At 34.1% G+C, this 15,118-nt stretch overlaps 1 protein-coding gene across 1 annotated transcript in view; it reads right to left on the reverse strand.

The window, feature by feature from the left end:
• Positions 1-7,310: 7,310 nt before the first annotated feature.
• LOC108769799 (uncharacterized) overlaps positions 7,311-15,118 on the reverse strand; it is a 72,440-nt gene continuing 64,632 nt past the window's right edge. Inside the window, exons 5-7 of the mRNA XM_018521000.1 lie at positions 8,201-8,695; positions 7,845-8,099; positions 7,311-7,764 (exon numbers count right to left, since the gene is read on the reverse strand). Of these exons, the coding sequence (XP_018376502.1) occupies positions 7,558-7,764; positions 7,845-8,099; positions 8,201-8,695 (957 nt within the window). The 3' untranslated portion in view covers positions 7,311-7,557. The remainder of the gene's footprint in view (positions 7,765-7,844; positions 8,100-8,200; positions 8,696-15,118) is intronic.

The raw sequence follows: 15,118 nt of genomic DNA on the forward strand, positions 1-15,118 counted from the left end.
TCAAGAGTTTTTGAACACTTAATACCATTTTTTACACAAAAATTAATACAAACTCTCTGCTCCATTATTTTCAACAGCAAAAAATCGCCGAGCACGCAAACACGAGTCTAACCTTTATGCCTCTCACATAAAAACAACACATGCTATATAGTCAAAACTGTGAACATATGATCGTGACGAGTGTACCAACACAACAAAAAAAAAATTTTGAAATTAGAGTGTACAGAGCGCGCGAAATTCAAAAAGTCACCTTACTTTTTGATCACACCTCGTATGATAAAATAGGTTGAGAACACGCGTATGCGCATTGCGAAAGTACACGAATTGTGGAAGTGAGAGGCGATCGTCTGCACCGTGATGTTTGCTGCAGCTCTTAATTGCCGTTAGCAATATAATAGTACAAGTATAGGCACCGTGAGCATCATGATTACGTGACGTCAGAAATACAGAAAAAATAACGGTTTCGAACATTTTAGAAAGAAAGGGCAAGATGAACACGACAAGACGTAATATTCAATTGCAAGTAGTTACACAAACGTGTTACATAGTACTAAATTCACAACAAGAAGTAATTATAACATCAAGTAAAGTACAATAAAGTTTGGAAATTTTTTTACGCTGTCAGATCAGACATTTTATAATGTTTTATAATAAATATTTGTACTGTATATAATAGAAAAGATTAAGAACAAATATAGGAATAAATATTAAATATTAGAAATAAAAAATTAGGAAATGAACATGTAAATGCTTAATGGATACTAATAGGATATGAGACATATTATACATATTTTGTTAATCATATTTTATTAATTATATTTATTGTGCGTTACGTTTAATCTCTATTCCTAATTTTTTCTTTTTCTATTTAATATTTACTGCTATTCTTGATATTACTTCTTCTATTATGCGAACCATACGCTATACATACGCTTTCCATGGGGGTGATCCCGATTGACCACGGCTCGATTGGACATCACCAATCACAACGACCGGTGCTTAGAAGCTTTGTAGTCTCAAGCGCTGTGAGTAGCTCGTGTCCAATTGAGCCGTGTCCAACTGGATGCCACCCTTTCCATGTACCTTTCAATATCAGGCTACGTTTTCCAACTTATAAATTGTGCTTATAACCGGTGCAAAATGGAAGAACTTTAGCAAGCTATTTGTTTCGGATCGACCATTATGTCGTAAGCACTGATAGAAGTGCTTTTTAAGTGGTTTTTTGAAACATGGCATGACGCCATTGAAGCGTTTCGGAGAAGCGTGTAGCGGTTCAACATTTCTGTATTCTTAAGATACATGATACTGATCGCTGTTGAACAATGAGCTTCAGTATGTCATCCTAGAGGATGCTAGTAGTTTTCGACCTAAAATATTGAATATAACGGTTAGTATAACCGTTGAAACGACAGAAGGCTGTCATACGCCTATTGTTGTTGCTGCTTCAGTTTTTAAAGTTCTGTGGAATAAATTGTTATTATCGTGAGTGATAAAATATATAGAACAAAGAAAGGTACAAAAGAAAAAACTTGGTCTTCAAAAAGAAATAAGATCTCAAATAGACGACCGTCTAATCGACACGCTATGGAAGGAGAATCTGAGAGCATCTGTACAGCAGCAAAGAAACTGAAGCTATCTAAAGAGGATCATGGCATTGAAGTAAACGAATCATTTGGATACCATTTGATAAATTTTGTTGCAGTTTTTTCTGCTCTTTCTGAAATTTTAGTGTGTAAGCAATGCGGGAAGAACGTAACATTTACACAAGCAAGCAAGCGTGGTTTAGGCCTCAAACTTGTAATTAGTTGTGAAGGTTGCGAAAAAGTTTATATAAATAGTTGTCCCTTAATTAATAACGCATACGAAGTTAATCGCCGAATAATATTTGCGATGCGTTTATTAGGAATTGGCTTAAATGGTATTATTAAATTCTGTGCCTTCATGGACCTTCCACGGTCGATTTATCAATCATGTTATGATTCCATCGTTAATAATATTCTTATCGCAACGGAAGCTATTCGTACGAAATGTATTACAAAAGCAGGTGAAGATGAGAAGATAATATCTATAGAAAAAGAACAAATGAATGGAATTACTGTATCTGGCGATGGGTCGTGGAGAAAACGGGAATTTTCGTCACTCTATGGATTAGTTACGCTCATCGGGTGGTCTACTGGCAAAGTGGTCGATATTCTTGTTAAATCGAAATATTGTAAGGCTTGTGAATTTTGGACAAAGAAAAAGGATGCTGCAGAATACGAAGAATGGGCTACATCGCATTTGGAGCAATGTTAAGCAAATCATGAGGGGTCAGTTGGAAAGATGGAAGTAGATGCCGTTGTCGAAATGTTTTCACGTTCCGAAAATCTCCATAATGTTAAATATGTTTATTATATTGGTGATAGTAAAACTTTCAAAGGAATTATAGATGCTGAACGTTATAAAGACGTTACAATTTGTAAAAAAGAGTGCATCGATCATGTGCAGAAACGTATGGGCACCCGCCTCCGAAATTTGAAGAAAAACACGAAAGGTCTTGGTGGAAAAGGCAAACTAACGGGCAATCGACGAACTCGCTGTATAGTATATTATGGATCGGCCATTCGTCGAAATCCAAATTCCATCGAAAAAATGCGAAATGGAATTTGGGCAACTCTTTATCACAAAATTTCGACGGATGAAGTGCCGTAACACGATAAGTGTCCGAGCGGTGCGGATTCGTGGTGCTCGTAACAAAAAGCGAAAGCTTCGGACAGTTTACATGAATATCAGCATAAAACGCCTCTTTCACAAGAAATTTTCAATATCTTGAAGCCAGTGTATGAAGATTTGAGCAGGGACGACTTACTCAATCGTTGCTTAGGAGGCTTTACGCAGAACAATAATGAAAACTTCAATTCGACTGTGTGATCGATTGCTCCAAAAACGGTTTCAGACGGTAAAAAAATAGTCGACATTGCCGCAAATATTGCAACTTGTATTTTTAATGATGGACTATCAAGATTAATGGAAATTATACAGATGTTACAAATAACTGTGGGTCATAACTGTCATAATTTCTGTGTCGAGGCTGATGCGCACCGCGTCAAGGCTGCCGAGCGCTCGCTCACGGATGCCGCTAAGGACGCTCATAGAGCCTGCACATCCTCCAGGAAAGCAGAAGAGGAAGAAAATATTAATGTGGAAGAACAGTTATATGGTCCAGGCATCGCAGAGTAAAAGTAAATAAAAAATTTCTGTAGTTAAATTTGAAATAATGTTACTCGAAACTTTAAACGCGTTTTTCTTGAAACCACATTTTTCTAATTGGCTTGCAGTATAATTTTAATAAATATTTTATCTGATCCACTCAAAATTTTTACAGTAGCTGCTAAACTAAATTCTTTAGAGAAGTACACATGATTTTTTCGATCGGTTAAAAACTTTTTTGGTTACAAATACTTTTTTATTGAATGAAAATTGAATTTTTTTGAGTGAAAATAAAACTTTATTTGAAATGTTCATCATTTCTATAAAAATCAATATTTTAACATATACGTGTGTACTTCTCTAGCAAATTTGATATAGATTATAAAAAAATTTTGCTTTTTGTTCTTAGTGAAAGTGTGCAGCACTTCTGCTGCAAGCCGTGGAGACCGATGACAAAAAAGCAATCTCACGTGCAGAGTTCCAGCACCACTATTTTTTTCTAGCACCTTTAAATATGTACATTAAAAGCCTTCAAACCAAATTTCTATTTATTTTATTATTTAACTATAAAAAATTCCCAAAGTTACTTTAGGTTTTCGGATGTTCACTGTGGTGTTCCCCCTTAAGTTGAGACTTTATTTGGACCAAAAACCTAACTTAATCTGTTTTTAGACAAGTGCAGGGTGTAAACAGGGACGTATCAAATGCTTAGTCCACATCAACTTGATACGTGTACCAATCGATTTAACAGTGTAAAGGGGGTCTATAGTGCTCGCAACGTAAATTATAGATTTTCAGTACTGTAACCCTATTCTTGAAAAATATCGCACATCAAAACTGAAGAAATATTATAGTATACGTTACATGTACTATAGTATTTCCCTAGTTTTTTGTATGTAATATTTTTTTTAATTAGGACCCCTAGCAGTAAATTTTGGAATACAACCATCGAGATAAAAAAGCAGGTACTATGGCTGCGTTCCATTTAACGCTCGTAGAATCATTCTATCCTTGTTGTTTATCAATTGTTAAACAAAGATTAACGATGCTTGCAAGCATTGCGAGCGTTATGTGGAACGTAGCCTATAAAGAATTTTACTTTCTGATTGGTTGCAGAGTGTCGTACGACGCACGTCGAATCTAGTATAAATCTAGCATCACATTACTTATGACATGCGACATACGACGTCCGATATCCAATAGGAGAGTTTGTTTTCTAGAGATTCTGGTTAACAATATTTTAGCCTTAGTTGCCAGTTTGGCATTTGTCGTTGGTCGATAAAGTAGTTCAATTTGACCTATTTAGTTTGAGAATTGTGAATTAGTTCATCTAGTTCACGTAAAAGATTCGTTCATTTGAACCGTTCGTTCGCGAACTACCCATCTCTACTGTTCAGCGCTGTCTTCAAACATGGAGGCGAAGTTGGTAGCTACTTATAGAAGTCTGTGGCTGTTCCTCGGAAGAATGGAATGACTTGTGATTGGCCAGTTTCATAACTGACCATGTTATTAAACCCGATTAAGAGTTCTGTGTAAATGTAGTTAGTGAATAAGCAGGTATTGAAGACTGTTTGACTCAGCTTATAAAGAGTGTTTGATAAGTAACGATAAAACTCTTGCATAGAAGTAGAGCGGACTAAACTGAGTCGAAAAGTCCTGTACCATTTTACAATTTTCGCAATAGTTAACAAGATATCAATTACTTAAAATTATCGAATATCGGTTTTTAATAATTTTTTACTCAAGTACTATCAACTTCACAAAAAAAAAACAGCAAGAAACAAAAATTATTTATTTTCTTCTCATAGAGCTCTAAGAACTTTTTCCAAAATTTTTTATCAACTTAATACTGCATTTTCTCATTGTAACTATTTTTACTAACACGAAAAAGTGCGATACTAAAAAATTCTCGGAACCTTACGAGAAGAAAATAAATAATTTTTGTCACTTGCTGTTTTTTTTGTAAAGTTGATAGTAACCCTAGTGAAAAAATTTCGCTGAAATTATTCTACGTTTTGGAACATTTCAGCGAAATTGTTGAAAATTCACTGAAAGTCAATTTTTCAGCTAACATATTGAAAATCGCTGAAATTTCTCCGAAAATGAACTAAAATTTCTTTGAAATTTTTACTGAAACTTTTCTGAAATTTTGTTGAAATTTTACTGAAAATAAATTTTTCAATCTAAAAATCGCTGAAATTAAACTTAAATTTTTCTAAAATGTTGAAATTTTGTTGAAAAATGTTACAAAACGTGAGATAGTTTCAACGAAATTTTTCCACCAAAGACTTGATAAAAAATGATTGAAGATCAATATTCGGCGATTTTTAATAATTAATGATATTAATATCTTGTTAACTATATTGCGAAAATTATAAAATGGTACAGGCATTTTCAACTCAGTTTAGTCCGTTCTACCCTTCTATGCGAGTTTTATTGTCACTTATCAAACACCCTGTATATAGTTCTCTTTACTGCACACGAAAATTCTTTCATATACTATTGGACTCTAGTATATGCATGTACATATATAGGATGTCCCATTTTACATAATGCATTAAGATTTCTCGAAAATTATGGTAGATACGGAAAAATGTTTCAAACAAAAGTTGTATGGTTCGGAAGGGGAAAAGAAGGTACTATTGATTTGATTTTGGGTGGCGTCGCCAAAGTCAAATCAAGGTCACATGGATTTTTTTAAATGGGACACCCTATTTTTGATGGCAGAATCTAATAGTTGGTGTTAAGAACTTTTCAAAATACTGTAATAAAGTTATTTTTTATTACGTATTTTTCGAGTTACATGGCTTGAAAGTCACAGTACTGCCGGCATTAGCATTGTGCAAGGTGTCCGACCGACAGTTAAAACTTCTTGAATGTTGTTCGGGATCATGTCTTGGATAACATTTGCCAAGATCAAGACCATTGGAGATTATTCTTATTTTCTCGTATTTTCATTTTTGCACTAAAAATTTATTTTTACATAAAAATGAAAATAAGAGGTACAATCTCCATTGGCTTTGATCTTGATAAATGATATCCAGGACATGATCGCCTGAACAGCATTCAAGAGGTTTAGCCATCGATCGGACACCTTGCGTAATGCTAATGCCGGTAATGCTGTAACGGGTGGCTCCCAGTTGGACACGGCTCAATTGGACACGAGCCACTCACAGCGCTTGAGACTACAAAGCTCCTAAGCACTGGTCGCTGTGATTGGTGGTGTCCAATCGAGCCGTGATCAATCACCCCTGCTGTAACTTGCAAGCTTTATAACTCGAAAAGTACTTAATGAAAATGAACTTAATTATAGTGTTTTAGAAAACTCTCAAGGTAAGTTACAAAAATGTGTAATGAAAAATGGAGGGTACCATTTAAAAAATTTAATGTGACCTTGCCCTCACTTTGACAGCACCAAAGGTCAAACCAATGGTAAGATTACCATCTTATGTCCCGCTCGAAGTCCTAAAACTTTTGTCTGATACATTTTTCCCTAAAAGCTAAAATGCACTGTTCAAGAGATATTTGAGGTGATTTATTAAAATGGGACACCTTGTATATACAGGGTGTCCGATAATGACCGCATAATCTCCCGTGGATAGGTAGAGCAGACTAAACTGAGTTGAAAAGTTTTTTATCGTTTACAATTTTTGCAATAGTTAACGAGATATTAATTTCTAAACATCGCCAAATAAGCGAATAAAAAATCGACGCATAAGATAACTTTAAGATATTTTTCGAAGTTCTTTATAAAATATCTTGAAAATATTTCTTTAAGAGCTCTTAAAACTATCTTAAAGATGTCTTCTGCTTCGATTTTAAATATTTTGCTTATTGAGTAACTAAAAAAAAATTGCGAAAACTACGAAGTAGGAACTTTTTGACTCAGTTTAGTCTACCTGTTAACGAGAGATTATAGTCATTACCGGATACCCTGCATATGTATATACTTGTATTATATTGTATTATATTTTGAGAAAAGAGGGGGTGATCCCGATTGATCACGGCTCGATTGGACACCACCAATCACAGCGACCGGTGCTCAGGAGCTTTGTAGTTTCAAGCACTGTGAGTGGCTCGTGTCCAATTGAGCTGTGTCTAACTGGGTGCAACCCGAGAAGAGACATTACATGCCTTGCACGATTTTCTCTCTGTAATTCATATCGTTCACACAATTATATTTTTAAGATGCGATTTACATATATATTAACAATGTATAATATCGTTACTACTTCAAAAATACAAAGCGAACATTGATTTTATGCTAGCCGACAAGAATACGATATGTATTTTCTTTGTTGGATGGCACAAAAAATTGGAAATATCATTAACAACTAATGTTCACGCTTCCCATTCAGCTGTCTTACGTTAATCGGTCGCATTCGGATTTGTGTAAGAGAATCCGCGGAAAACGCCTTGATCCATCGAAGTCAAAATCTGCTCAGGCACTGGCGTAAGCCTCGGACGTTCAGTCGTGAATGCTGTATCAAAGTATTTTGTATCCAAAGTGTGATCAAGTGCGGGCTTAAATGGTGGTTCTAATTGCCTTCTTTCTAATCGATCCCAAGGCAAATGCTATGAAATCAAAATGTTATTTGATTGCTTAACTATACATGATATATTACTGCCATTTAAAGAATTATAGCAACTTATACTTGAAAGAAAGCATGCACAGCGATTTCGTGAGCAGGTAGCCTCTTTCCAGAATCTTTCTCTAACAAACAGATGAGTATTTCGGTAGCTTCTTGACTTAAATATCGAGGTATAAACGGCCGTTCGTTACAAATGCTCCAAAACAACTCATCCTCATCGCATCCAGAAAACGGTGATTGACCAGTGAGCATTTCATACAACAGAACACCGTACGACCACCAATCCACAGCTTGATTATACTTAAGTCCTTTTATTATCTGAAAAAATAAATCATTACATAATTTTATCATTAAATAATTAATGATATTTAAAAACAAAGAGCGAAATAAAAATAAATTTAAAGAGAATTATGATATACCTCTGGCGCCATGTAATCTGGCGTACCACAGAACGTATCGGCCGTTCTATCTAAGAAGATCTGAAGTTTACACATGCCAAAGTCCGCGATTCTAATATGACCCTCGAAATCGAGTAGCACATTATCAAGTTTGAGATCCCGGTAAACAATACCCTTCTTATGTAGAAAATTCAATCCAGACCAGATCTCGGCAGCATAAAAACGCGCACGCACCTCAGGAAATCGGCCAGATTTCTGTATGTGGAACATCAGATCACCTCCATTAAGATATTCCATAACAAAAAAAAGATGCGAATCAGTCTGGAAAGTGCAAAACAGGTGACAAAGATACGGATGTCTAGTCGCCAGCGTGAGGACTTTCCTTTCAATTAACGTGCATTCGACATCGTCATCCTCGAGAACTACATCTTTCTTTAAACATTTAACTGCATACACACAGTCCGTGCCACGTAATTCCGCCAGCAATACTTTACCGAAGCTGCCTTTACCCAAGACCTACGAAATAGAATCAGAATTCATTATAGCACTCCAGTTTATTTTATAAATCTTTAACAAAAATATAACTAAAAAAGATATCTTGATGTCCTATTAAGAAAGACGATACAAATGCGAAATTATGAGGCGAAATTACTTACTCAGCAAATAGGAAATGGCTAAAAATTATTTACCTTTTATATATCTTTTTTCTTATCATTGAGTCAGTATAACAAATCATTTTTTTTTCTCATATAATTAGCTATACTTTAATTAATATATTTTTTTCGAATACCTTTTCTTTTCTATTTTAATAATAAAAAAATCATTTATTAAAATGATTTATTATGAAAATTTATTATGAAAAATTTTTTATTATTTTGATTGCTATAATAACATTTGATAACATTATGATTTTTTAAAAACTTAAATTTATTAAATCAGAGATAGATATTCTTTAGTTCTAATTTTAAAAAATTACAAAATCAATTTATTATATATCTTATTAAGAAAAATATACGTAATATTAAAAAAGATATGATTTTATAAAAGAGCCTTTCAACAATTTTGATGTTTGGTATCATAATCTCATATTTCATTTAATTTATTTTTCTTTATGTTTTTCAGAAACTAAAAGTAGAAAATTTTATCTTACTATATCAAAACAATATCAATAGGTGCATTCAAAGTCCCTATTCTTGAAAAGAAACGTATACGAAAAATTAAGGAAATACAATAATATACACGTTACGTATTCGATAAAAGAGCAATCTCATTGAAGTTCAGGCTTCATTAAATTCATGATTTTTTATTACATAAGTGCTCAATAAATAAATATGGACACTTATAAAGCTATAATATCCTATATATTACCGAAAAATTACAATAATTAATTATTTTCTCGAAATTAATTTCTCTGTAGTTATCTCATCTTTGTTGATAATTAAACTTTAACGGTAATACTAAAATCACAATTTTAAAGAAAAATGGAATATTATTGAGTTTTAAATGCATGTACATATACCGATAAACACGTCTACAAAACTAATAAATCATAAAATTAGTATAATGTTATTGGTTTCTTACTTATAAAGGCCGATTCTGTAACTCCTAAGCGTGATCTATTATGAAAAGTTACAAACACTGTCGCTAGTCGTAAGGCTTTGCAATAGCCAATCAGAAGCGTCAATAGTGATACTTCTGATTGGCTATCATGAAGCGTTGCGACTGGTGACGGTGTATTGGCAACTTATTATAGACTACGCTTTAACGACAATCGTTGATGTCATTGCGCTTTTTTACTCTACATAATATCTGCTCAACGACATTGACTGTTGTTAAAAATTACAGAATCACCCTTAATTATTTCAATATTAACAAGGATGCGAACTCCCATAAGGATATCGGTCTTTAGCCCGGATCTACAATAGATCTTTTAAGCCTTAAACCGTAAGAAATTGACCAATTACAATCGAATGCGAGAATAATTGATTGTGATTTGTCCATTTCTTATAACTTTCTTACTTAAAGCTTAAAAATCTATTGTAGATCTGAGCTTAATAGTACCTCGTCGGTGCGAAAAGTAACGTATACGAAAAACTAGGGAAATACTATAGTATACTGTAGTATTTCTTTCAAGAATAGGGGCCCCTGAATGTACTCAATGGGTGCATTCAGTGCATACTACGACCACTCACTGAGCGCTCAGTGAGCGGTGTAGTATTAAATTCACCCATTGACTGCGTTCAGCAGAGAAAGCAGCTTTGCAACTGTAGTAAAATTCTTCGATATGATTGGTCTTGTCCGTAGTTCCTCATTGGATCTAAATATATAAACCAATCATATTCAAGAATTTTACAACAGTTGCAAAGCTGCTTTCTCTGCTGAATGCAGCCATTGGGTGCATCCAGAAGCACGACCGCTCACTGAGCGCTCTTGCATCTGATTGGCATATTCCATTAGATCTAAAAATAAGACCGAACAGATACAAGAGCTCACCGAGCGCTCAGGGGCTCTATTCTTGAAAAGAAACGTATACGAAAATCTAGGGAAATGCTACAGTATACGTTACGTATACTATAGTATTTCCCTAGACTTTCGTATACGTTTCTTTTCAAGAATAGAGCCCCTGTCGTGCTTCTGGATGCACCTAATATATCAATATGCTGGGTTAGAGAAGATTGGGTGCTTTCCAATTGCAATATCCCTAGACACTTTCATGCACATGGCGATACAAGTTGCGTTCCAATTGCCCGTTATCGTCAACACTACACATCAGGGTATCGATTATGTATCTTTTTCCCTAGGGCGAAAACGTGAAAAGTGAAAATTTTTTGTATGTATGTGTGTATACGTACATGCATACATACATAAAATTTTTCACTTTTCACGCTCTAGACAAAAAGTTACATGATCGATATACTGAGGCCCTGTACTCAGTCGAGGGCTGTGTTTTCTAGTGACAATTACATGTTGCTAACTGCGGCGGCTATAAATGAAATTGGAAGATGTTGAGAGGCCAGCACTTTTACTTTTTTATTATTTAACACAGGCGGAAAAAGCTACATTTAATCTAACTCTATCCGAAACGAATCTCAACCGTGCATATTCTGTTCCAAGTGAATTGTGCACAATGTTACACTTTGTGCATTCCTCTGTACGTTTGTGTTAAGATGTGCAGACTATGCATTGAAGAATAGCTGCGTTCAGCGGACTCAACAGTTGAGTGAGTGCTCGCTGCTATTGATGTATTCTTCTAGATCTAAAATACTGATTGGATGATCTAAAAGAATACACCAATAATAGCGAGCGCTTACTCAACTGTTGAGTTTGCTGAACGCAGCCAATGAGATTAAAGATTGAAAGATTGAAGTTTGACCAATCAGAACAAATGGAATCAGAATTTCTTTGTCCTCATTGGTGAAATTTCAATCTTTAATCTCAATCTTCAATGCATAATCTGATTCTGGCCTTAAGCAATTGGAAAGCATCAATTATTTCGAACAGTAACCTGGAAAGAAAGAATTAGATCTTACCGGATCAAATTATTGCCTAGTGGCTCAATTTACATCGTGAATCACCTAAGGGTGATATTTCATTTGTACGTTTTTGTCGCATGACAAATTTTTCAAGCCTGTTGACTAGCTATGAGATAGAGAGATCTGAGGATCTCTCTGTTCTGTACACATGTGTCGTACAACAAAAATGCACAAATGAAATAGTATCCTTATACGAGTACTAATTAGTAACTTTCTATTGAATTATCTTAATTTCGGCGATACGTGTGAACATAAATATCTTAAATGATGTGTATTTAATAAATATACAGTAAATTATTAATTATCTATAAAATTTTTTAAAATCTTTTTAAATGGAGGATCATTCAGTTATGAACTGGATTATGTTATATAATCAACAAATGCAGTGTTATTTACATATCTATAATCATTTATATATCCATTTATATATCTTATAATATATTTTATAACATATCTTTACATAGTATGTAGTACAACATCCGATATTCCACGACATTCGCTAAAAGCTGGAAAATTTCGGCCAATAGCGATTACTGACTAGCGAACAGCAAATGATCACGTAACCATCAATCGCGGCGATTTTTTCGCTGCATGAAAAGGCACCTTTATAGAATAAGGTACCAGGTCCCTGTATTCTGTAACTCGTTATACGGTCGTTATGTGTTTGCAACGACAGTTGCACAGATACTTTACATAGTAAAAAAGCTGCGCGATTGTCGTTATGAACACATAACGACTGCATAATGAGTTACAGAATACAGAGGCTCGGCTCCTATTCTTGAAAAGAAACGAATACAAAAGTCTAGGGAAATACTACAATATACGTTACGTACTATAGTATTTTCCTAGAATTTCGTACACGGTTCTTTTCAAGAATACAGGCCCTGCCCCTGTATTCTGTAACTCGTTATGCAGTCGTTATGTGTTCATAACGTCAGTCGCGCAGCTTTTTTACTATGTAAAATATCTGCGCAACTGTCGTTATGAGCACATAACGATCGCATAACGAGTTACAGAATTCCACTGCTGGGGCCCTATTCTTGAAAAGTATCGCATATGAAAAACTAGAGAAATACTATAGTATGCGTAACATATACTATAGCATTTCCCTAGTTCTTCGTATGCGATACTTTTCGAGAATAGGGCCCTTGGGTATTTATTGAGCGATTGATTCTTACTTATGAATCCTTAAGTAACAACCAATCGTTTAGTGAACAGGCTGTATTTCAAAACTCATTGAAAAAAATGTGTTATAACTTTTTAGTTGCTGATTATACCTTTAGGGTGCTATTTCATTTCTGCGTTTTTGTCGTATGACAAATGTGTGCAGAACAGAGAAATCCTCGGATCTCTCTATTCTATAGCCAATTAAAAGGCTTGAAAAATTTGTCGTACAATAAAAACGCGCATAAATAAAATAGCGCGCGGCCCTAAAAGTAGATCCTTAAATTAATTTTTATACAAAATTAAACAAAATTATACTGTCAAAATATGTCACATTTCTGCTGCAATGTTTTAATATACACTGCTATTACTGAGAATATAGTTTACGTTACATATATGTATATATTTTTAATATTGATACATATTAGAATATGGTTTGATTTTTAGAATAGAAGTCTTATTTAGCCTTATTTTATGGACTCGCTTTTAAAAAATTATTTTTACCAAAACATGGATGAAAAATTTCATAATGTTGTGCTTTTACAATAAGCGTAATCTTCGTAATCGACTCGTGTGCTTTTAATTAAGAGTTCAGACACAATGAAAGGAAAACAGAATAAGGACAAGGAGTAACATGGACATATTGTGAAATTTTTTTCAGGGAAAGAGAGGGGGGTTTCAATCAACCCAGGGATGTATCGTGCACCAATCGGAAAGACAACAAAAAAAAAGGATTTTGTTATTGTACTGAAAAGAACGTTACTGCATCGATTTTGTTGTTATAATTTACAACAATTTTTAACTTTAATGAATTCCATTTGGATAGTTTTACAACTTTTAATGTCTCTTCGCATCTCATTTTGAAGAGGAAAAATGTTACGTTTGGTACATCATGTAACTTATCATTTTAAAGACTTTTTTTTAAAGAAGAAGAATAATACAATTACTACAAGAATGTATTAATTATAGCGTATATTCTGTTTTTCGTGACAAAAACGAAAATTGTCTATATATCGCATATTTTGTCAAAGCTCAAACTAACAGAAATATTAAAAATTACTTATATGGTCTTATAATGAGAAGAAAAAAAAATTTTATGTAACAGCAAAAAAATTCACACAAAATCAAAAGTAAAGTTGTATGTTTTTTACATTTAAAAATGAAAGAGAGGAGTTTGATAGAGTATATACATTGTCAATTCAAAAATAAAATTCTTATTAATAAAGTAATGAAAAATTGTTAGACATCAATCGATGTGAGTGGATACATGCTATCAGGATATGCGCTAACGGGACCCTCTCAGAATGAAATAATTAATAAAAAATTTCGGAGAAAGGGGGGGTTTAAATCCCCTAAAATCCCTTCCCTGGATGCTTATAAGGAATAACAAATTTTACCCTATCAAAAACTATTATTTCGGTGCATTTGGTTTTTAGTAAGTTAAAATCGGTTATTCCTTATTCCTTTAGTCCTTCGAATATTGTGTTGAAATAATGTTTGAGCTATTATTCTATCTTGCTAAAAAGAAACAAAGGGCTGCTGGCGAGCCAAGTTTATGGAAAAACTCAATCCGGTCAGAACAAAAGAGCTGGCAGCAATGAGAAGAGAAAAATTGCAGCCTATATGGAGAGCATATATGTAATACTACTATATTGCTAACGCAGCCTCTTTTTGAGAGTGGGGAGTGTGCCAAGATAGTGAGATAGAAAATCGACTTCTCGCTTTCACAATTCGTGTACTTCGAATGCGCATGCATGGGGGAACGTACGCACTCATGGCACGTGTATGTAGAGGTTAGATATTATAAAGTATAATTAAAAGAAATATATATATATACCAAATATAACAAGGTATTATTCCTTTTTCGTGGCATTATTTCCTTTTTTTTAACTAGTACTTTTACATAAACCAAATAATAAACTCAACTTCACTATTGAACACAATAAACGTGATAATATATGATAAAATAGGTTGGGAACACGCGCGTGCGCATTGTGAAAGTACACGAATTATGAAAGTGAAAAGCGATCGTCTGCACCGTGATGTTTACTGCAGCTCTTAAGGCGATGCTAAAGCTCCCTGTTTTACCACATTCCTATTCGGTGAAAAATCTCTGTATTGGATGTACGGATTGCAAAAGTATTATTACTTAAATTATAGTACGCATCAACAGGACCTCAGCTGCACTGGATTTTATGAGAAAATCGAAAAAAAAATTAAAAATTCACTTACTTTTGGCTCG

The sequence above is a fragment of the Trachymyrmex cornetzi genome, unplaced genomic scaffold (assembly GCF_001594075.2).
Source record: "Trachymyrmex cornetzi isolate Tcor2-1 unplaced genomic scaffold, Tcor1.1 scaffold95, whole genome shotgun sequence".
Taxonomy (NCBI): domain Eukaryota; kingdom Metazoa; phylum Arthropoda; class Insecta; order Hymenoptera; family Formicidae; genus Trachymyrmex; species Trachymyrmex cornetzi.